The 25,004-nt window shown below is 38.5% G+C and overlaps 1 protein-coding gene across 2 annotated transcripts in view; it reads left to right on the top strand.

Annotated features, from left to right (window-relative positions):
• The window catches only part of musk (muscle, skeletal, receptor tyrosine kinase), a 31,140-nt gene extending 6,136 nt beyond the window's left edge, over positions 1–25,004 (top strand). The window contains exons 2-16 of one of the 2 annotated variants that reach the window (XM_084401444.1): positions 2,804–2,930; positions 3,103–3,254; positions 3,460–3,587; positions 3,720–3,861; positions 4,320–4,444; positions 8,791–8,954; positions 14,140–14,403; positions 16,794–16,957; positions 17,508–17,531; positions 17,877–17,965; positions 18,781–18,940; positions 19,089–19,275; positions 20,998–21,192; positions 22,503–22,651; positions 22,978–23,796. In XM_084401444.1, coding sequence (XP_084257570.1) covers positions 2,804–2,930; positions 3,103–3,254; positions 3,460–3,587; positions 3,720–3,861; positions 4,320–4,444; positions 8,791–8,954; positions 14,140–14,403; positions 16,794–16,957; positions 17,508–17,531; positions 17,877–17,965; positions 18,781–18,940; positions 19,089–19,275; positions 20,998–21,192; positions 22,503–22,651; positions 22,978–23,654 — 2,747 coding nt within the window. In that variant the 3' untranslated portion in view covers positions 23,655–23,796. Of the gene's footprint in view, positions 1–2,803; positions 2,931–3,102; positions 3,255–3,459; positions 3,588–3,719; positions 3,862–4,319; positions 4,445–8,790; positions 8,955–11,042; positions 11,176–14,139; positions 14,404–16,793; positions 16,958–17,507; positions 17,532–17,876; positions 17,966–18,780; positions 18,941–19,088; positions 19,276–20,997; positions 21,193–22,502; positions 22,652–22,977 lie in introns of those variants that run through there. The other variant, XM_084401443.1, reaches the window with a different exon arrangement.

Below are 25,004 nucleotides of genomic sequence, written 5' to 3' on the forward strand. Positions count from 1 at the left end.
GTTTATAATCAGAATTGCTCTCAAAAGCCTTGTACTCAATCTTTTAATCAAGATATACTTAAAAGTATAATTAAGTATTCAAAGTATTCTTGGCTTGTTGTGGTGTTTACTGAGTGGGGTAAGAAAAACACAATAAAGCTTAAGAAAAATAATAAATACAATTCATTTTGATTTTTAATTTTTTTTAGAAAACGATACTTAATAGCTTATGTCATTTTGCTCCTTAAGTTAATGTATCTTGATTAATAATGTTTAGATATTTGTATTTTATAACAAGACAAAACTAAGTCTTGAAAATCTGAAGCATGTGTGCCTAAGCACCAATGAAATTGGCCTTTGAAGTAGTCAGGTGACGACCTATGAGCGAGTAAGTGAGACTATAATATAAATTGTTGCAAAAATATACGTTATTGTCACGGGTGGTTGCAGGAAGGCAGACGGAGATTAAGATATATTTCCACAAACGAAGGTTTAATATAATAAATCACAAGACAGCAGATCAGGTAGCAACACACACTAAATATAACAGAGATCGGACGGAGACTGACAGAACTTAAATACAAACACAGATGACACTGATTAACGGAACACAGGTGATACAGATGATGATGATTAACTAAACACAGGTGATACAGCTGAACTAAATGACAGTAACCATAGAAACGAAGGAGTGGCGGGAAAAGGACAAAGGAAAACAGGAACCTATCAAAATACAAACTTAAAGTCCAAACAAGCACTGACACGTGACAGTTATCAGGTTCTAATGGTCTGAAGGAAGACGCCCAGGTGTGTGTGCAGTATGGCAAAGTGACGCAGTGTCTCGTTCGCTTTCTCAGGGAACTGGGGTTGAACCTTCGGCCTTATCATGAAGCTGAAGTGGGCAGCAGAGGACTATATAAGTCGCACCCCATCTCGCAGACCCTAAAAGCAACCCAAACTAGGGTAACATACAAAATGGAACTCCATGGGCAGGAGAGAACAACTTATCTCTCTCACTGCCTGCTCAACCATCAGTCCTCCTAAGAGGAGACGTACGAGAACTTCAGAGGATCTTGCCCAGAAGGGCAGCTGATGACAAATGGAGCTGAATGTCAAGTCAACATCCTCACACCTCAACTTCAAACACATCCGACTCCATTACTACATTATCAGGCAGGCCGGAAGAGGCTGCATAGGGGGCTTCCCAAGTCCATCCTTAGAACTCCCAACATAAATGGAAATTCCCGTCCCAGATCTGTCTGCTAACTTAACCTGCGATCCCCGCAATCTTAATCTTCGAGCTGTCAGCCACGGGACCTGAACCGCGGGGTGCAGATGCCAGGCTCCCATCGTTATTAAAGGGTTAGTTCACCCAAAAAAGAAAATTCTGTCATTAATTACTCCCCCATGTCGTCCCAAAACTATAAGACCTTCATTCATCTTTGGAAATCTGAGAGCTTTCTGTTTGTTGAACTTGGTTTTGTGCACAAAGTATTCTTGTTGCTTCATAACACTGATGTTGAACCACTGTAGTCACATGGACTATTTAAACTATGTCTTTACTTCCTTTCTGGGCCTTGAAAGTGGTGATTAAGTTGCAGTCTATGGGGGGGTCAGAAACTCTCGGATTTCATCAAAAATATTTTTTTTTAAAATTCAGAAGATGAACGAAGGTCTTAATGGTTTGGAACGACATGAGGATGAGTAATTAATGACCGAATTTTCATTTTTGGGTGAACTATCCCTTTAAAGAGAGCCTGGCCGAAGTGGAGCTTTTTTAGCGTGAAATGCGGGGAGCTGCCTCTCTCAAGAGTCGACCGCATGCTCTGCTCCCAAACAAAGGACACCCAAATCGTGTATCGTCCTCTGTTAGATAGCGTGTGCACGGAGACACACATCTTTTAAATTGTTTGCTTGCCATAATAACTCCCAACCGATGGAATCTAAGACAAACAATGACTCACACGTCAAACAAAGCGGCTTCCTGAAGACGAAGAAGCTGATGACATACGTCCATGCGTCTACAGTATTTATAGTCTTGCTTGACTCACTTACATGTCGTCACCTGACTACTTCAAATTTCATTGGTGCAATGGAACAAATGCTTCAGACACTGGCTCACACAGTAGCATTCCCATAGAGTCAATCTGACGCAGCGTTGAGTTTCTTCGGAAGGGAACATGGTATACCCCCCCCCACACACACACCCCACCCCACACACAAAACCAACATCAATGTAATTACAATGTTACCTTTTAAAAATGTTTTTGTTAGTGTAACGAGACCTAAACTCCACTCTGCCCTCAGTCACTGAAGGGATGTGTTTCTTATCAGTTGGATTTATTCTTAGGATAACATCAGCACTACATTCTCACAGTTATTTCCATCAGAAGCTTGCTCTCCCTCCATCACCCTCTCTGAGGTCAGCTGTGCGCGGTGTTCAGAATGTCAAATATTTTGTTGTGAAAAGATAGTTTCACAACTGTTACAATGTCTGATTTATTACTATTTAGGGTCAAATTATAAAAAGCATGTCTTGTAAGCCTGTCCTATTTTCATAACACGATTACTGAAGGATGAATAAAAACACACATTACATTTTCTTACAATAGTAATAACAGTAAATTATAAATAATTACATGAAACTAATCATAAACCTAACCCTATAGTGAGTGCAGGTTGTTAATTAATATTACTTAGCACTTAAGTCTTAAATGTAATTGTTACACTGTAACAATTGTAACCAAAGATCTCTTTGTATACAGTAATTTAACATTTCATTATGGTTTGTTGATGAAAATATATCTTTCCTTCTCTATTTTAGCACCCAGAATCACAACCTTGCTTGAGACAGTGGATGCCTCCCTGGATCATAATGCTACTTTCATATGTGAGGTTGATTCATACCCTCAAGCCGATATTTCATGGACACGGAATAATTACCCAATACGGTTAGAACTTCCTTCGTACATTTGATTATTATCCTATGCCATCCGTGAAGTAAAACAAATAATAATAATAATTTTCCAAAATAAACTGGTTTAGAGGTTTCAGAAGAGACCTTGGCAAAGATCCACACCAATGTTTTGTGAAGTATGTTCAACATTTACTTTTTGAATGCAGGTATTACGATTCCAGATACATTATACGAGAAAATGGCCAAATGCTGATCATTCCCAATGTAAAGGATTTGGACAATGGAGAATACTGCTGCATTGCTAACAATGGAGTTGGAGAACCAGCCAAGAGCTGTGGAGCTTTACAGCTGAAGATGAGTATGTTCAAATACTCTCATAACTCATACCATAACTACTTAGAGCACTGCTTATTCAGTGCTTGATTTATGAATAATCCACATTTTAGGTGGACATGTTTGAATTTTAATAGAATATCCAAATTAAGATTTTATCTGTTGCTTTTTATGCATTGCTTTGAGTTAAGTATGAGGATCAGTCCCATGAACTTTTATTATTTTTTCAGAGCCCCAAATCAAAAGACATCCTACTAACATGACATTGGTTGTGGAGTCCAAAGCAGTGTTGCCATGTTTAACATTAGGATATCCCAAACCAGAAATATCCTGGATTAAAGAAGATGATTTGATTAAGGTAAATGGAACGACTTGTCTTACTTCTTAACGTACAATTTTCTTCTCAGTATTAATTTATTAGATCCATATTAATATGGTTTTCAAGCATTGTGTGTTTTCTGAACATCTCCATCATTCATGTGTCCTGTAGGTTAATAGTCGTATATCAGTTCTGGAATCTGGCTCCCTAAAAATTAACAACATCAAGAAAGAGGACGCTGGGCTGTATCGCTGTGTGGCCAGAAACAGTTTTGGAATTGCTTACTCCAGACCAGTCACTATTGAAGTACAGGGTATGTCATAAAATAGCTTTGATCCTCATTCAAGTATTATTGTACTCTTCAGATTTTCTAATGCAATAACATTCAGACAATTTAATTATGACTTAAGTGTCCAATACTTTTTGGGTCACTTTTTTGTTTATAAGTCAATGATATACTGCTGGCTTCTATTTTTACTTATTCATTTATTCTTGTTTATTCTTATTTCTTATTTAAAATGCATTAAAACTTACAATAGGTGTCTTGACTTGTTTGAAAAAGGAGTATTTTCTGCTTCACTGCTTATTAATATTAGAAAAGTGTCAAATTTTCTGATGTAATTGTGTGTTGTGTGTTCATATTTTGTGTGGCGCAACCAACAGTTAATAGTCTATTAGTACGTTTGACATAATATATATTTTTAATGACAAGGCAACATTAGTTCAATGTCATATGGTCTGTTTTCTAATTTGTCATTGTCTCTCCCATAGCTCCTGCCAGGATTCTGAAAGTTCCCAAGGAAAAGAAAGTTCAGATCGGATCAGAGGTTACATTAGAGTGTAATGCCACTGGCAACCCAATCCCATCTATAACTTGGCTTGAAAATGGCAATACGGTAAATTCTCTACTTTATAAGATACTCTACAGTAATTTTTCTCTCTCCTTCCCATCTTTCCTCTGCATCTTTCTCTTGCTCTTCATGTTTGCTTTGGCTCTATGAAGCAAATTAATTGTACTTTCATCTCATCTTACTGGAACAGAGAGCAGAGCTCATTCATGTTAAATGTCAGACGGCATATCTCAAATGTGCTGCCAGCACAATGATGGGAGGCCTGCGTTCTGTAAATGCTTTGGTCGGTGTCACTATTATCAGGATTCAAACTACAATCATTTCTCAGGGCGCTGATCAGACCTCAGCAATAAAGTTTAAGCCATATCAAGATCAAGAAAAGAATTCAAAACACCTCTGCACTGTTATCATTATTTTGGATCGTTTTTGGATGTGGATTTTGGTAGACAGAAACAAAGGGAACTCGAAAACTGATCAGCAGTCTTAGGTGAAGATATTGTCTGCAAACAAGCGTTTAAGTCTTTAAATCCTGGAGAGTCCAAGATTCAAATTTCTCAGGCTTCTGTCAGGGGGTGTAAAGAGTAGATCTGAACAAGCTGTGCTCTCTTTGTTTTCATTTGGATACTGGCAATCATATTTGAATACTTCTTTCTAGATATGCGTAGATAAATATTGGTTTGGCTAAGCGACGGTGGTTGAAACTTCTATTTTTTGGCACGATATGGAACAACAGTGTGAGCAGTAAGGACTAAAGCAGAGACTGACCTCTCAGGTGAGGTTGTATAGATGCAGAATGGTTTAACCCTTGACTGCCCAAACTAATCTATTTTCTGTAAATCTGACAACACTATACAATGTGTTTTGTTTTGTTTTATTTCATGTTTTGCGTGTTTGGTTTTTGCTTGTTGCTTTACTTGCTTTTTTGTTGAAGATCTTTTTTGCAGAATGTATTCAGTTACACTTGTTCTTGTGCAAAAAAAAATGTTTTTCCCTTTTGTGTTGACATGTTTCCTATTGATACAGGATTATTATTATTTTTTTGTAAAATAGCATCCATCCCTCGCTAACTTCCCAGCGTCTCTTTCACTCAGATGTACGTCATTGCTTATGTTGCAGGAGTACCCAATACTGCAGTCTGTAGCACTATTGAAGCATGTAGGTGTCTGAAGCACATGTTCAAAAGCAACAATATCTTTCTTAGATGCCAGAGTCAAAAAATTCCCCAACTCAGGTAACCGGTGGACTGTCAGTGACAATATTCGCTTCGGCCAACACCCACGCACCCTATGCAAGGAAAGTGCTCGTCCCAAGGGCATAACTCAAAGGTCTGGTATTGCTAGCCATATATATTAGATGTTACCTTTTAAATGAATACTGGCTCAGGGAGTTAGTCAATTCCCTAGCCTGTCACTATCACTAGGGGAAGTTCTACCCCTAGACACCCCTGGGGAGCTAGAAATCATACTACCTCGGTAGAAAAGTGCTTACACCTTGTCTGACTACAGTCACAATCTCAAGAGACCATGCACTCCTGAAGGTGCTTGCCAATGAGAAGGGATGCAAAAAGGCAAAAAGCCACTTCTCATCGGAGCTCAGAGATGGGTGTATCTCTGGGGAGCAGAGGACTCAGCATGACGACATTGGTAGTGAGGGCAATACCACTCACACTCAACCCAAAAGACTTGCTTACCAAGGGGAGCTCTCTAAGTGTGAGCTACTAACACTCAATATCGCTGTCTAGAGAATGTGATTCCAGGAATCAGACCGATCTCCTGCCAGGGGAGTGGAGGAGTTAGGGACCCTACTTAAAGACCCTAACCAGTAGGGAATGACAACTCTACGCTCGATCCAGAAGATCTGCTGATCATGGGGAGCCAGCGGAGAGCTAGCTACTGTACAACCACTCAAGAAACTGCAGCACCGTGCAAAGATCTCAAGACTCCAGCACTCCCGAAGGTGCCCTACAACAAAAATGGTTCACAAACTGGGGCAAATATCGCTTGTCGGGTTCTAGAGATCGTACTGAAAGGAATCCCAGTAGTGGGGAAGGGTTAAACTCCACGCTTAACATTGAGGAGCCGCTAATTAAGGGGAGCTTGCAGAAAAGCACAGCTACACCACTATACATAGCTGTATCAGAGATGGTATTCCAGGAATCACACCAAGTGGGGAAGGGTTCTACTCCACACTGAATATTGACAACCGGCAAATCAAGGGGAGCCCAAAAAGCACTAGCTACAACCACTTGAAATCACCATCTAACCCAGATCTCAAGACACAAGTGCTCCTGAAGGTGCCATACAACATGAAGGGTTCAAAAACTGGGGCGAAAAAGCAACTTCCCATTGGGTTCTAGAGATCGGAAGAGCTCGACATGTGGAACAGAAGACCCTACTTCAAGACCCGAGAAACGAGGAGGATACTTCTCTAAGTTCAACCCAGGAAACTCTAAAATATCCAAAATCTCAAGATTCCAGCACTCCCAAAGGTGCCTTACAACAAAAAGGGTTTGCGAATCTTGGGCGAAAGCTTTTGAGGATGAAGCTCAAAGGGGAGAAGAGGACACCACTTAAAACCATAAAAAAGTTTGGTGAGACCACTCGACCCTAAATGAGATACAAGGGAGCTTCCAGCTTAGAGAGAAAACACAAACATCTGGGGGAGGGAGCTACAAGCTTGCCAAATAAGGGAGGTTTCCTACTTTGGGCACCTCAATATCTGGGGGAGGCAGATTCGACCTTATTACTTTAGGGGAGCTTCCTACTTAGAGAGAAAAAGCCTGATATCTGGGGGTGGCAGCTTCGACCCATTGAACTTAAAAGGAGTTTCCTGCTTAGGGAACACAATCTCTGGGGGAGGCAGCTTCACCTTGAACACAATCAAGTGCTACATTGCTTTTTGGCATCAGCCAGTACAGAAACAGAACTAAGTTAATGGTATACATTTTGGAGATGTCAAGTATATAAAGTCCCATTAAACATCGCATACACATCACAATGAGCAAACTCTGTTGACATTCCCATTTGAAACAGTACGTTTTTGTTGTTGTAAGCTAGCATAGATGACACAGACTTAAAGACACAAAACTCATTCAAGATCGCAGTCACGTTATTCCATGCACACTTAGTGTTGCGGTTATGTGCATTTTATCATTTTAATGTTCACTATGTTTGAGCATCTGCATTTTTTTTTATTTGTTTGAGCTGTCATAGCTGATGATGATGATTGATAAATGAACTTTGACCTCTGACGCTCAGAGCATCTCTGAAACCTGTGAGATGTTATTAGACCGTTGATTAAAATTACCCCGTCTGAGTGTCATTCTGGCAGGACTCTCAGCTCATTAGTTTTCTTGAGCCAGATAAAGTGCCTTCTAAAATCAGCTGCATGCGCACTTCGTCAAATATAGAGCCGTGATCGCAGCATGAGACTGACATTCCTACAGGCTCTCATAATGTTCTCATAAACTCAACAAATCACATTAGCAAAATAGCAGGAGTCTTAACACATCCAAACGATAAATAGAGGGATTTGTTATATTTGTTGGAATAATCATGTGACTTACATTTGACCCATCAGTTCTGTTCTATTCTATTCTATTCTATTCTATTCTATTCTATTCTATTCTATTCTATTCTATTCTATTCTATTCTATTCTATTCTATTCTATTCTATTCTATTCTGCATTTCTGCACATATACTGTGAAGAGCACTAGTGGCTATTTTGTAATAATTACAAATACAAATAGCCCCCAATTACATACTGGAATCTCTGTGCTATTAAAATTAATATCATGAATGTTTTAGTTAAAAAGAAATTGATTAGACAAGACATATTTGAAAAGCCTATGCACACCTGCCATCGCACTTCAGCAGAACTGTATATTAATTCAACTATATTAATTTATAGTTGTTACATTTTGTGGGTACCGTACATCACTTGCCATAAGAATTGTTTGTGATTGTTATTGTTGTTATTATCTACTGTTCAAAAGTTTGATTTTTATTTTGAAAGAAGTCTTTTTTGCTCACCAAGGCTGAATTTAATTGGTCAAAAATACAGTTAAAATCTGTAATATTGTAAAAAAAATAGTGTTATAATTTAAAATAGCTGTTTTACATTGTAATATATTGTCAAATGTAATTTATTCAAGTGATCAAAGCAGAATTTTTTTGTAGCAGTGGTAAAGCCTTTTCTATCACTTTTGATGAATTGAATGCATCCTTGCTGAATAAAAGTATTAATGTCTTAAACAGACAATTTTTTTGAACGGTAGTGTCTGCATATTGAACATATTGGCATTTGATCAAATGTAGAGGCCAGACATTACAGTGAATTTATCATGGTTTATCATGTTAGGCTGTTGCTGATGGTATTTTGTTATCTGCAGATTTCAGGAGCGTCAGTGGAGGAGACGCTGGTGGATGAAGTCATACTATCTGTTCTGCGTGTAGTGGTTCATAAACCAGCTCTCTACACCTGTCTGGCTACTAACCAGCACAGCGGAGGAGCCAATACCGTCAAAGCTACAGCAAAAATAACTGTTTCAGGTCAGTTTATAGTCTTACTATATCCAATAGTTTGTCTACTGCTTTGTCCCAAAAAGTCTGATACTCAACTTTACTCAAAGTATCGATACTCAACGGTAAAACAATTATATAAAAATGGCATGTGAAGATTTCAGAATATTTATAATTTAGATGACAGTAGTGATACCAAATAACTATTTTATTGTAGTAACATTCCCTGTAGTACCTATGGCATTTAGCATGAGGATGAATACTATGGTAAATGGTTATGGGTTATAACACATGAATAGAGAGGTGACATGAAACAGTATTTGACAACTGTTATCACTGTCAAATGCCTGTTATCTGGATGTTGAAACAAGGTTGTCATGATCTGTTATGAACAGACTTGGGTACCTCAAACTAGTTCAAATGTCACTGTTATAAATTATGTATTTAAAATGATCTCCAAATAGTCCAATAGTGCATGCATATGCATTTATAATTGATAATGCCGACATGACAAAATGCACTTACAAAAAAAGTACCATGTTAATTTGGAAACAACATTTATCATGGTTATACTATGGCATTCTTTGAAGTGCATGGGTGTACTCTACCATTCAAACGTTTCGAGAACTTTTATTCAACAAGTACACGTTCAATTTATCAAAAGTAAAGACATTTATAATGTTACCGAATATTTCTATTTCAAATAAATTCTGTACTTTTAAACTTTGCATTCATCAAAGAATACTAACGAAATATATCATGGTTTCTTAAAATAACATTAAGCAATTGATAATCAGAAATGTTTATTGAGCATCAAATCATCATATTAGAATGATTTCTGAAGGATCATGCAACACTGAAGACTGGAGTAATGATGCTGAAAATTCAGCTTTGATCACAGGAATAAATTACACTTTACTATATATTACAATTTAAATTGTAATGATTTTTCACAATATTACTTTTGTTCCTGTTTGATTTATAATATTGATTTATAAAATCGTACTGACTTTTGAACAGTAGTGTACCATGCAAATAAATAACAATGCACATTTTCTTTTAGCAATATGATATACTGTACGTCTCATTACTAAACTACTACAGTCACTGTTTCAGGTTACTGCCACAGTATATTATTGTAAGGCTGTAATGTCACCAGTCATAATGTTTTAGCAAAATCAATTTGAGATGCTTCTGTTAACAAAGGCCCATGAAACTGGGCTTCGTAAAACACTCACCCACTGTGACCTACTGTTTCAGCCATATGTTTCTCTGACTGCTTTGTGTAAATATGATGAGACTGCTCTCTAAGTTTCAGCAGCTGTGTTTCTGGAGCCAGGATTTCAGTTAGCTTGCCTTGTGTTTGCATAGCTGTTCGTCTGCCTCCTCAAAGCCCTGAAAAGCATCCCTGCGCAAACACGCCACAATGCTTTATAGTGGCGCTTTAGCCATGTAGAGAATGTATACAATATGATTAGGCAATTTGGAATTAATTATTGAATTAACTGAGTAATATATGTGTTTATCTCATGTTCATTTCTACCACATATTCCTTATTACGTGGCTCTCCAGAATACTTGACTCTTATTGGTCAATCAGCATCTGCAAAGTTAGATATAATAATGTATCATGTGTGATAATGCCTGACTAATGTTTTATTTCTTATGGGTGTTTATCAAAAAAAAAAAATTTACGAGGTGGCCAATTCGTACGAATTTCTACGACCTCACTCGTAAGAATTCGTACGATTCTTGCTAAATCGTACATATTTTACGAGTTGCCCAATTCGTATGAATTCGTACGAATGACGTACCCCTGACCCCGCCCCTAAACCTACCCATCACTGGGGTTTAGACAAATCGTACGAATTCGTACAAGTGAGGTCGTACGCATTCGTACAAATTAGCCACCTTTTACTCACTAGTACGAATTCATATGAATTGGTCGTGAGATAGCGTTGGTCAGACTGGTTTATTCTGTGGAGGAGATTCTTGAATCCTGTCACATGAAATCAGGGTGGGCTGTTAAACTTCACACCTGCTGTATGTCCAGAAAGACCCCCCAAGTTCTGTCTCTGTCCTCCTCTCACACACACAAACATTGAGCCAAGCACTGCATGACAGGAGAATGGTCAGGCTGACAGAGTGGATGTGTTACTCTCGGACATTAAACAGATATTGTTTGTGCTTTTCTCTCTTCTTGGGCCTGTTTCTGGTGGCCGTCTCTGGATCCTGTCACTTTCCCATAGAATGGAGGTAAGAATAAATTTGCATCCTATTGAGTGGCACTTCAGCATATAATATATACACTCTTAAAAATAATGGTTGTTTATTGGCATCTATGGTTCCATGAAGAACCTTTAACATCCATTGGGCAAAAGGTTCTTTATAGTGGAAAAAGGCTCAAAGGTGTTCTTCTCACCAAGAAAACCCATGATGGTTCTTTTGTGGCATAACTGTAAAAAAAAACTCTTTTGAAAGATTTATTTTTAAGAGTGTATATGAGTCCTACCTGGGTGAATCTTACAAAATCTGTTAAGAACATGTGTAGGTAATATCACCCCAAAATCAAAAGTTATAAGAAATTATAGGTTACACTTTATTTGGTCCCACTTTATACAAAGTGGCTTTAAGTACTATGTACTTATATCGAAAAACTTATTGTACTTATTGTGTGGATGCTGTATTGTAAAACACTTTTGCTGCTATGAGGTGTGATACTGGTAAGGTTAGGGTCAGGTGTGGTGGGTTAAGGTGTAAGGGAAGGGTCAACAGTGTAATTACAAATGTAATTGCATACATTAATTACAGCTGTAATTACATGCAGCTATTTTTAAAACATAAGTACAATGTAAAAACATGCATGTACACAATACGTCTATTGTATCAAATTATTTCATTTCAGTGTAAGTACATAGAACTTAAAGCCACTTAATATGAAGTGGGACCACATGCACTTACTATAGGGTTAGGGTTAGGATTAGGGTTTGGTTTAGGACTATAGTTGCATGTAATTATTGCATATTTATTGCATAATGCATATTTTATAGTTATTCCTAAGTACGTGTAACATGTGTAACAAGGACACTAAAATAGATAAGATGTAAGTAAGTTTTGTTCGTGTGCGAGTCTCCACACTAAGACTCAGGGTTAACAGTGAATCATGTTAATAGGGCTTGTCATTCAATATGACATCATCTTTGGATGGGGAGCTATAATTGATAAGAAACCTGTATGCAATAAAACAAATGAAAGACAGATCTGGACAGTGTAGTGACTCAAGTTAGTCGGAAGTTGCGTTTATGCTGACTGGATACGAGTTGGAAACATTGGAAAGTTCCACTTAAATTGAATCATCATGTCTCTGTTGATTTCAAATGATAAATGCAAACGTATACACGTGTGCTGGATAACGCAGTTCACTCCTTCCCTAAAAGCCAGACACGCCATATGGTCTAAGTTACACATGAACTTAAATAAACCAAGCTATTTTCCAAACGATTCAGATTCAGCATCTGGATGCAATTAGAGCAAAGTTAAACAGAATGAACTAATTGTAAGAACGGCACTTTATTCTTGTCAATTGCGCAGTGTGTGCATGCGTCAGCGCATAGTCATGAGACGGAGTTGTGTATGGAAACCTTGAAGCAACATCTTTATATGACTTGAGTTCAAAACAGCCATTCTGTTTAGCAGAAGTCAATGATGAGGGCAAAGTTACTCTTTGACAACTTCCAAACCCTACTACATATCTCATAAACACAGTTTGCTAGGGTAAGCATCACTGTTATTATTTCTCAGAGAGTTATGGTTTTTCCTGCACCATTTGTATTACAAACATGATTAATGCGTCAGATTATGCGATTTGTTGAGGAGAGTTGAGCTGTTACATTTCAAAGCCATCAGACGTTTTAACTGGTATGAGTAAAAAATGGATATTTAAGGATTCAGCCAAGTCATGTATTGGGACTAGAATATTTCAAGGTGGGCTGTTTCAACGCTATCTCACGACCAATTCATACGAATTCGTACTAGTGAGAACGAGGTGGCTAATTCGTACAAATTCGTACGATTTGTCTAAACCCCAGTGATGGGTAGGTTTTGGGGTGGGGTCAGTGGTAGGTCATTCATACGAATTGGGCAACTCGTGAAATTTGTACGATTTAGCAAAAAACGTACAAATTTGACAAACATATGAATTCGTACGAATTAGCCACCACGTAAAATATGTACGAAGTGCCGTGAGATTGGGTTGGCTTTTTCCTTTGTGAAAAAGAAGTGCACTTAAACGTGCTTTTAAAACGAGATACGGTTTTTCATTATGGTTTATGTTTTTTTATTTGCGTTTTTTGCTTACAGACGACAACATTGTCCAAACGATCCCCGTTCACATGGATCTGTGAAAACAACTAAAAACGCTGTATTATTGATGCAATGCCAGTAGTTGGCGATGTCAATTTTGTAAAGAAAAACTACTCATCTATAGACTATATGGATGCGCATGAGGTCACCATTTTCACAAATGCACATTTTTGTAGTTTACAGGGAGACGATAATGGTGTCGCTTTCAAAAACTTGCACTCTGAAACCAGTTTTCAAAAGTTTGAGTTTTCAGGCTCCCAAAATGCTGCTGTCATGTAAATGAGTTGAAAGTTTGGTAACACTTTATTTTGATGGTCCCTTTTGAACATTCTGTTAACTATAGGTAACTTTGCAACTACATGTCAACTAACTGTCATTAGAGTATTAGTAGACTGTCTGCTTAATATCTGATAACTCTTTATTTTGCTCCTCAACAGACATTATACTGACTGACATTATACTGATGTCAACTTATTCTAACTCAAACCCTACCAGTCTACTAATACTCTAATAATACTCTAATTTTAGTTAGTAGACATGTAGGTGCAACATTATAGTTAACAGAATGTGTTAAAGGGACCATCAAAATAAAGTAAAACCAAAAGTTTTTAGTTGAAAACTATGTTTTTATTTTTATTGTTTGTGCTACAAGAGCACATTCAATTCAATGAAGCACACTTCTTTTTCACAAAGGTTTACTTGAATCATTAATCAATCACCCAGAACATGCATAAAGAACAGCAACCATCCTTTGTAAAGCCTTTGCAACCACAGCAACCTTATAAAAACCTGTAGCAATGTGTTGTATCATTATTCTGTTGTCTTTAATATTGCATTGTGATGTCTTATCCTATGTAGACTGTACAAAGGCAACGCTGGCTATTGCAGCACATACAGGGGCGACGTGTGTCGGAACCTGCTCCGTCGCAACGCTCTGGTGTTCTTCAACTACTCTCTCCCGAACCCAGAGGATGCGCAGGAGTACCTGGCTCAGAGTGTATGGGGGGAGCTGGACGGGGTCAGCTCATTCTGCAGGCCTGCTGCCAGATCCCTGCTCTGCCACGCCACCTTCCAGGACTGCAATCCTTCGGGAATAGGACCAGCACCTAAACCTGTCTGCAGGTAATGAAAAGGTTCTGTTTTGTGGGGTACATGGTAATATACCATGTAGAATATACTGTTTTCCTTTCTACTCTTTATCCTATAGGACAGTAAACAAACATAATCCAAACAAACAAGTTATATGAGTCATTCTTTGTATGTGGTGGCTTTTCACCAATTGTTGAATAAAAAGTGTTGAATAAAAAGTAGCTTGGATCAGATTTCCTAACTAGCAGAGCAAGTACTATACGCCCGTCAAACATTAGTGTCACTGTCACTTGATGGTGGATTTGGTGAAGAATCTGTTAAGGATCAAAATATAGATTTTTGAAGATGTTAAAAATGATAGTTTTGGTTGATGGTTGAGATCATGAGCAGGGTCAGACTGGGCCAGATGCTGAATGTACTGGGAAATGAGCTCTGACGATGACAGCGATGCCGGTAAAAAGCATCTGCTCCAGTAGAACCCTTCCAAGTTCTAAAAGAAAACCAAATATGCTTTTATATGTTTTATATTGTTACGGCAGTTAGTGTTAAATATCAAGCATCGCGTTAGTTCAGGCAGGCCACGTCAGCCAAGCCCGCATCAGCTGTTAGCCAGCTGTTCATGACGTGGTCCAATCCGGTGTCGACATCTATCTCAGCGGCACACTTAAATATCACACTCCTTCAGCATTTCCCTCATAGCTTGCTGCTCGCATCTTAACTCCCTCCTCCAACCCCAACTCCTCCTAACAAACCTTCATCTTTCTGATCACTTGTTCTCTTTACAGTGTAATCTTGGCAAATTTTTATTTTATATTGTATTTCACATGTAATTGCTAATTTCAACTCATGTAATTGAGAATTGTAATCATGCATATACTGGTTCTGTTCTGTACCCCATGGGGGGTTTGCCTTGCTGCTCTCCCGTTCTATCCAGGCATAGCTGCATGGACAGGCGTGGGAGTTTTGCCCAGAACAGATCCATACCGCCAACACTAACTGTATGCTATTATCGCAATAAATCTATTTATCCATACTTGGCGAAGTGGTCCTGACTGAAATAGATCAGGGTCACTAAAGACCCGGAAATTTAATTTTCCAGTATGTAAAGTTGATTTAATAATTACCAGTATGTTTGTCGAAACATTCATGTAAATAAAGGGTTAGTTAGGCTCTTCCAAGCTTTATAATGGGAGCGAATAGTAATAATGGGAGATTTTGAAGCCCACAAAAGTGCATCCATCCATCCATCATGAAAGTAATCCATACGACTCCAGGGGGTTAATAAAGGTCTTCTGAAGCACAGCCATGCGTTTTTGTAATGTTTTTGATAACAATCTAGTTCCAGCGAAAGAGTGACATCTGACGTATTGACCAAGGCGGAAGTGCATAGAAAAACAAAACACCGGTCATGAATTAGAAGTCTAAAACTAGAATTTTTGAAGTGAAATGTCTCAGGCACTTGAGTTTGTTGCCCTATTTGTTTGAAACGCGAGTGGCATCAAATCTCACCTAAGCTTATGCTACTCCTACATCCTATATCGTGCGTCGGGTCAGAGGTCACTCTTCCACCGGAACTAGACTCGCGTATGGCCATTACCGGAAGCTAGTGATTATAGTTTATAGTCAGTTTATATTTTAAGTTATAAATATGGATATTGTTCTTACACAAACGCATTGATTTGCTTCAGAAGGGATTTATTAACCCCCTGCAGTCGTATGGATTACTTTTATGATGGATGGATGCACTTTTTTGGGCTTCAAAATCTCAGTTACTATACACTCCCATTATACAGTTTGGAAGAGCCAGGATATTTTTTTTAATATAACTCTGATTGTGTTTGTCATAAACACAGAGGAGGGCCTGAGGGTGAGTAAATCATGGGATCATTTTTATTATTGGGTGAACTAACCCTTTAAGGGTTAAAAAGCAGTTTCCGGTGAGAAATTAAAAAAAATATATAATTTAGTTCTTTAATAAAGTAATTTTGACTTAACTTGTCACTGTGACTTAATTTCTTATTTTAAAATGTATCTCACAAATACAGGCTTCCATATATATTTGCATTATATTGTGAAAAACTGAATAAAAAAATCTAATAATATATATAATATTATAATCAAATTCAGTCCATATTTTCAAATGACATGATTTTCCTCATGGACAGAAAAGGCACCACATGCAGAAAATGATTCATATCACTATTTAGTAAGTAGTCATTTGGAAGATCCCTTTATCCAAAATAACTGACAGTAGTGGAGCAACCTGAGGTTAAAAATCATGCTTGAGGGAACAATGGTGGTCGGCCCAGAAACCAGTAACTTTTCAAATACTAGCCCTGAGTTTTAACCACAGCACCACCCATGCTATATATACTGTATATACAGTATACGTATAAAACAGAAACTGTGCTGTTGTTTCACAGGGAGCACTGTCTCGCAGTAAAAGAGCTGTACTGTTATAAGGAGTGGCGTTCTGCCGAGGAAAGATCTCATCAAGGGTTCACACATAGCAGCACTCTCCCAGAATGCACCTCTCTACCCAGCCAACAAACAGACCCATCCTCATGTACTGCAGTTCCTTACGTTGGTAAGAGTGACACGTTATTATATAACTGTACATCTTCCTGTGGGGTGACATTCGGTTCGATCTTTGTTTAGTTATGAAAATCCTGTGATATTTTGGGGCTGATTGTCAGTGATGTCCATAAAGCATCCGTCCCATGAAAACAATGGGTGTTAGTGGAAAAAATGCCACGTATGGTTCTTGGCAGGACAATGCTGTAGGATTTTTTTTTTTTTGTTTGTTTATGTGAAATGCCTTGTGAGGAATGTGACGACAGCGAACCTGTAGATGGACAAGATTAGTGTGTTTTATAGCCAAAGCATGTGAGGAAGGATCAGTAGGGGATGTTGGACAGCTGAGTAAATGTTCCCATCTAAAAGTTTCCATGCCATGCTTGCAAGCTGCTGTCTAACTTGTGAAGTGGCAAAATTCAGTGGGAAATGGCAATGAAAAATGTTAGGAAAGTGGGTATTATGTTGTGTATATCTTTTAGAAACCTGCATGATAACATAACTGGTTAATGATTAAAATGAATTTCAATGAAAAACACATAATTTTTGTGTGTTTTATTCAGATATCAATAAAGATCAAGTTACATGTAAGTATGAGTTTGACTTTATATTCTCTTCACATATAGTGGGGTCTATAAGTCTGAGAGTCCATAAAGATATCTTAGATTTATTTTCATTTACACTTGTATGTGAATTCCTCTGTTAAAAAAAAAAAAAAAACACTGAAATTCATGTAAAAAAAATTGTATTATTAATTAAATTATTTTAAATTTCGAAAATACAGATGTTTACTAACAGCCTCAGACCTTTACACTCCACTACAAATTTTTCTGTCTACTATTTTTTCACTACAAAGGTTTCTGTCAAACAACATTGATAATCAAAATACACATTTCAATTTACTTGACTGTTTGTAATTTATATATCTATAGCAACATGTTACAATGACAAAGGAAGATTTTACCAAGGAACACACAATGTCACAGCATCTGCCATTCCCTGTCAGCGATGGAACCAGCAGGTAATGCTTGTATTAAAGTCAGCATAAAATCAAAATGGACTTTTCTCAGAAATGTTCCTGCTCATATTTTGTGAGATTATTCAACGCATGTTACTTTAAAGGATGTTTTGTCTTCGTAATCTTTAATCAAATTGCAATAACTGGTACTGCCTCCTATTCACCAAAGGCTGGCGTCACTTAGACTACATGTGTAGGGAGAATAATGTTAGCTATTAGTTAGCCAAGTAGCTACTTATGCATACCTTTAGACTACCATTGTAGGTAATGCAGCCTTTCCAATCTTTGATAGTTAATTTGACAAAGACATTTTTTTTGCATATGTTGAGATGTTCGTAAAGAGACATGCCTGATTTAGAATATTGAACAATGGGTTAAAAATGCACAAATGAATAAACAAAAATGTATTATAATATGCTATCGTTTCCTCCTGTAGCTGTAATCAAATATACTAACTTTTTTTTTTCATCACTTTCCTCAAACAATACCCTAACCCCAAACAATCCGAATGCTGCATGTTGGCATGCGCTCAGTGACCTTCAAACGATATGTACACAGGAAACACTGTTTTCACAGCAAAAACAATGGAGGGTCAAAATACACAAATCCAGAAGTTTCCTTTGAAATGAAGTTTTGAATGGAGAAGATTTTGTCTCTTTTCAAAACAATGTGAAAGGTTTAATGCATGCAGTGGTATTTAACCTGGGAATGCTGGAAATATCAGGGATAATGGGGATATTGAATTTAGCCGCAGATGATATGTGAGTGACCACAGGTTTGAGTTTGTTTGTTGACCGCTCTCTTTTTATCCCATTCAGGATCCCCATCAACATAGACTCTCTGTAGATGTAATTCCTGAGTTGCGAAATGCAGAAAACTACTGTCGTAACCCAGGTGGAGAGAGTGACAGGCCATGGTGCTACACCACAAACCCTAATGTACGCTGGGAGTACTGTCTGGTGCCCAAATGTGGAGAAGGTATATAAATGTATACCTAAGCAATTAATAAGATACATTGTTGACTGGAGTAGCTAATCCTAGATTGACAGTTTACTCTGACATAAGTCAATATAAAACAAAAGCTGTTCCAAATCATCTGCATCACCATTGTTGTTCTTTTCTTTAGTTATCAGTGTGAAGACTGCCCCCTCGATTCCAAAACCAGTCCAGTTATACCCACCCCCTCCTGTGTCCACGGCCTACTCAATGAGCGTTATCATTTTTGTCATTGCTGGCTTTGCTGGGGCGGCCTTCTTTACCATACTCATCCTCATGTGCCACAGAAGAAAGAAAATGTGGAAAAAGAGGAAAAGGTGAATAATGGACTGATTAATCTCATTTAAGTCGTATAGTCACTCATAGAATTCACACAATTAACTGCGCTGGTAAAAGGTTGAAGGCTCAAACCCCAGAAAGGTTGATTCATTAGGACAGATGTAGCTGTACCAAGTAGGGTGTGTATTGTATCTAGATCTATTGTTAGTCATGAAACAACATTTCCTATTAAATTATCATAATCCTGACCATAAATTTAACTCTAGCAAGACATATAGTGTGCTTCTCAACAGAATGCTGCATCCTACTGAGGCTGTGTCCTTCCTAGTCTAGTCCTTTGGAGGCTTGGAGGCTAGTGTCCTCCTCAGCATTAAACGCTAGAATGAGACGGTATAGGAAGTGCGCATGGTTACGTCATAAATGTTTACATCTCGCGGTCACCGCACGAAAATACTATTTAAATTTAATTTTGGAAAAATACTTTGTATTACAAATCTTTATATTAACTGGCTTCCTATTACAGTACAGTGAATGACAACCGTTTGTGGTCTCCCAGTGGCTTACATTATTGGCAGATTAGAGTTAAATTATCAATTTACAGCAAAACAATAGATAACATCTATACTTTCATGTCCGAAAACATAATTTTTTGTCTTACATTTCATAATAAACTCAGACTAGCTCAGGACCGACTCATTTCCCATCAGTTTATTTTCGTGAATTTGAATATGTGCAAAGGATTGTGGGTGATTTAAGGCCGCAAAGGATACATCCGTTGCGTCCTTCAAAACAGGCCGAATAGGATGTGAAAAGAAGGCTGCCTCCCAAGGATCCTTCATATTGAGATGGCCTTCAGCAACGTTTGATGACGTGGAAACCGAGATTTGCAGCCTTCGTAGGATGAAGCCTTCCGATTAAGAAGCACCCAAAATCTAAGGCAGGGGTGTCCAATCATGCTCCTGGTGGACCATTGTCCTACAGAGTTTAGGGCCAACCCCAAATAAACACACCTGAACCAGCTAATCAAGGTCTTACTAGGCATTCTACAAACTTCCAGGCAGGTGTGTTGAGGAAAGTTGGAGCTAAACTCTGCAGGACAGTGGCCCTCCAGGACCGAGTTTGGATACCCCTGATCTATGGTAACTCTAGAACAGGGGTAACTCTAGAACAAATCTGCTCCAGGAGGTCCACTGTCCTGCAGAGTTTAGCTCCAACTTGCCCCGACACACCTGTCTGGAAGATTGTAGTATTTCTAGAAAGATACTGGTTCAGGTGTGTTTAATTAGGGTTGAAGGTAAACTTTGCTGGAGCAGGATTGGGCACACCTGGTAACCTACATTGGCCTACCACACGTGGACTACCATCCTGCAAAGTTTAGCTCCAAACCTAATCAAACCACCTGAAACAGCTAGTCAAAGTGTTCAGGCTTAGTTGAAAATAACAGGCAGGTGTATTGGAGCAGGGCTGAAACTGAAATCTGCAGGAATGTAGCCCCCCAGAGGTAAGATTGGCAACACCGTCATATAGATTTTACCCCCAATTCTGCTCCGACACACCTTCCTGTAATGTTCAAGTAATCCTGGACACCTTGGTCAGCTAAACTCTGCAGGAAAGTGGTCCTCCAGAAGCCTCCTTGAGAGTAGTACACCCCTACTACTGGAAACTCTCACCAAAAGTGTTCTTGACGTTGCTTTGGAAGTTGCATGACCTAAATTATTAGTAAACATATCAAAACAAAAAAGTTGTGCTTCTGTATTCAGTAGGGTGCTGGATACACCTACTCTGACCACCCTCCCTTCAGAGCTCTTGCTGGACAGACTTCACCCCAACCCCATGTACCAACGGCTGCCTCTCCTTCTCAACTCCAAGCTCCTCAGTCTCGAATATCCACGCAACAACATTGAATATGTCCGTGACATTGGAGAGGGGGCTTTCGGTAGGGTGTTTCAAGCAAGGTGAGAGCTACCAAATGTTACAAGCAAATGTAACACCAGTGGTGCTAATGTCTGTCCTGGTTTGGCACTGTCAGTGTTTATACTGATCATGTTTTCTTTTGCATGGTTTTGTCAAAATTAACATTGTGTGAATGATTAAATGAATCCAGTTTTTTTTTTTTTTTTTTTTTTTTAGAAATGACTGACTCACCAGTTAGATTTAAAAAAATAAATAAAAATGAACCAATGGTAAATCAGCATGCAAAGGTCTGACGTATACAGACCAAACCACAATGTAATCCTGATATCAGGTTTATAGATACCCCTGGGAATTACAGCAGTGGGTAAAATGTATACACCATATGGCTGTCTCCTGAAATAAGATACTGAATAGGTCACACTAAACATGTGATGTGTTTCAATATGAAACTTCCCTGTAGACACTATCGTGTGAGCAAGCCCTGCTGGGGAGGTTATTTATAGACACCCATTAGAAAAGTGTTTACTTCTCCAGGAACACACAGGAGCCTTCTGCACAGGAAGTGTAATCTTAATGGAATTCTAAGTTGGTTCTTGAGTTGCTGCCATTGTGGTGCTGTTTCCACAGTTTGACATCACCATTTAAACTATTTTAAAAGGTGTTATGACCTGTTTGACAATTTGTGACAAGATGTAGGGAGGAATTTGGTTTGAGATCAGTGAGGATTGCCTACTACTACTGCCCAGAGTCAAGTGTTTATCATTACTGTAAAGATTGTATACGCTGACTGCCCAGTTCTGCAGGCTTGTGCATGCGTGTAAAGAAACACATTGCTTTGGCTGCAGTTGTGTCCTAATGGTTAGCGAGTCAGACTGTTAACCCGTAGGTTGTGGGTTCAATTCTCAATTCCGGCAGGAAATGACTGAGGTGCCCTTGAGCAAGGCACCTAACCCCTAATTGCTCCCCGGGCGGCACGGTGAATGGCTGCCCACTACTCCGGGTGTGTGTGCCCGCGGTTTGCAATGTGTGTGTGTGTGTGTGTGTGTGTTCAATGCTCACTACTCCTAATGTGTGTGCACTAAGTTAGATGGGTTAAATGGAGAGGACAAATTCCAAGTATGGGTTACTATGTCACTATCAATGGACAGTAATTTTACAGTTGTAATGCTCTGCCTAGTACATTACTTCAAACGCTGGGTAATGCTGCCTAAATAGTCATCAAATGATTTATGTTCCAGATTCATATTGTTACAAATCCCTCGGTTGGATCAGCAAATTTTAACTAAAATTGCTTAAATTTGATGCAAGCAAACTGTAACTATTAGTTCCCAATGTGCCTGCTGTCCTTTAGAGCCCCTTGTCTTTCGCCGATGGAGCCATTCACCATGGTGGCAGTGAAGATGTTGAAAGAGGAAGCTTCAACCGATATGCAGAATGACTTTCAAAGAGAAGCTGCACTCATGGCTGAGTTTGATCACCCCAACATTGTCCGTCTCTTGGGTAATGTATCACAATTGTATGCCTTCAAAAGCTTGCACTTTTAAAATACATCTGCTTGTGGAAACTCCTAAAATGAACCACATCTGCTTCCTATTACACGTATGCCCATTCCCCAAGGGTACCGCAATCGAAAAAGCCTTAAAATAGCTCGACTCATCCATTTCAGAGTTGACCCAGTGTATAACCCTGGATCAGTCCCCTCTGTGGCATTCCGGAACCAGATTCAATGCCGCGACCCAGTGTTAGAATAACAGAAGTTTATTTTTGGTTAGGTATCAACAGTTGGAAGTGTAACTAAACCTGTCATTTGTGTATCTGCCATGTAGGAGTCTGTGCGGTGGGGAAGCCCATGTGTCTCATGTTTGAATACATGGCCTATGGGGACTTGAATGAATTTCTGAGACGGCGCTCTTCAACCCAGCAGCCCAGTCTAAGTCGGGATACCTTGACATGCAGCAGTCTTGTGTCAGAACCTGAGCGTTACCCACCCCTCAGCTGCCTGGAGCAGCTCTCCATTTCCAAGCAGGTGGCGGGAGGAATGGCGTACTTGTCAGAGCGCAAGTTTGTGCACCGTGACCTAGCTACCCGCAATTGCTTGGTAGCAGAAAACTTGGTTGTGAAAATTGCAGATTTTGGTCTCTCACGCAATATCTATGCGGCTGATTACTACAAAGCCAGTGAAAATGATGCCATCCCAATTCGCTGGATGCCACCCGAATCTATCTTCTACAACCGCTACACCAGTGAATCAGATGTGTGGGCTTATGGTGTGGTATTATGGGAAATCTTCTCATATGGCATGCAGCCTTACTACGGCATGGCCCATGAGGAGGTCATCTACTTTGTAAGGGATGGAAATGTTCTTGCCAGTCCAGAAAACTGCCCACAGGAGCTGTATAACCTCATGCGTTTGTGTTGGAGCACTCATCCCACTGACCGGCCTAGTTTTGCTAGCATTCACCGCATCCTGGAAAGAATGCATGACCAGATGCTCAAATCTTGAGGATCTTTTAAAAATGCAGTTTAAAGAATCAAAAAGTTGCAACTATTCAGGAACTCGTTCGAATCTTAAAGAGCCCAGAGGGATATTGAAGAAGGATAAAACACTTTAAGGTATCCACAAGAGCTCCAGACAACCCAGAGGAGACCTAACACACCTTAAAGTGCCAACAAATACTCAAAAAACCCAGAGGAGCATTGAGGAAAGAAGCCTACATTTTTTGGAAAAGCTTGCATACCTTAAGGAATACTGATCCCTCAAAGTCTTTGAAGATGAATGCTTGCATCTGTTCATAGGATCTCAATTGTTTTCTTTCAATGACGCAGATGTACGAAGGCATCAGATGAGAGATAGTCAAGATTTGAGGTGGTTTCATATTAACAGGATCTCCATTAAAGAAGGTCCACGTCTAATAATAAGGCGGATGTAGTGCAGTCACTGCAAGAACCTAGACTGAAATCTCTGCAAGCAGAGACAGTACAGTACAGTACAGTATGAATGTTTTTTTTCTTTTTTTTTCTTGCTTTGGATCTACTTTGAGTTAAGTTGTGAGAGTAATGTGCATCTGGTTATGGTTTTGTAACATTCGTAAAATAAGTTCATTCAAGAACATGCTATAGAACTGAATAATGTTGTTATTGTTTAATTTAAGTTTAAAACATTTAAGTAGAATAGCTTATTCCAAAGTGGCACATCATCACTTTATTATTTTATGTTATAACAGAATAGTTTCATTTACTTTTTCACTAATTGATATTCCAAGTTAAGATGGTTATTTGTTTGTTCTCAATTATATTTGATGTAAGTAGAAGTGATATTGGCAATATTGTAGAGAAGTGTATGTAACAGTATATCATATCATATCTCATAATCCACAAGATTAAATTGGTATGAATTAACCGTTTATTGTCATGAATTAAGACAAAGAAATCAGCTTAAAATCCAGTAACACGCCAGAATTCTTTATGACCAGTTTTCACATTTTATAAAAATAAAAAGCAATCAAAACTATGAAATAACACAAGCGGAAGTATGTTTAATATGTAGTGACCAAAATGTTAAATATATCATGAAATTTTCCATGTATTTTGGACACTTAACTGTGTGTCTGGTAGAACTCACCAATTGATTTTCAGTTCAGTTCAGCATAATCAAACCTTTGACAGATGTTTTGACAAAAATTCAGAAAAAATATGCTTTGAGAATTTATTATACACGCTTAGCATGACTTTTTGTGTTATTATCATGTTCTTATATTATTATTGCATCATTTAACCAACTCTGTTAATAAAGTGGTTATTTGCTATATGAATAGATGTTGGATATGAATCTGCTTGAAATAAAACTATTTAT

Source organism: Rutilus rutilus (genome assembly GCF_951802725.1).
Source record: "Rutilus rutilus genome assembly, chromosome: 25".
Classification (NCBI taxonomy): domain Eukaryota; kingdom Metazoa; phylum Chordata; class Actinopteri; order Cypriniformes; family Leuciscidae; genus Rutilus; species Rutilus rutilus.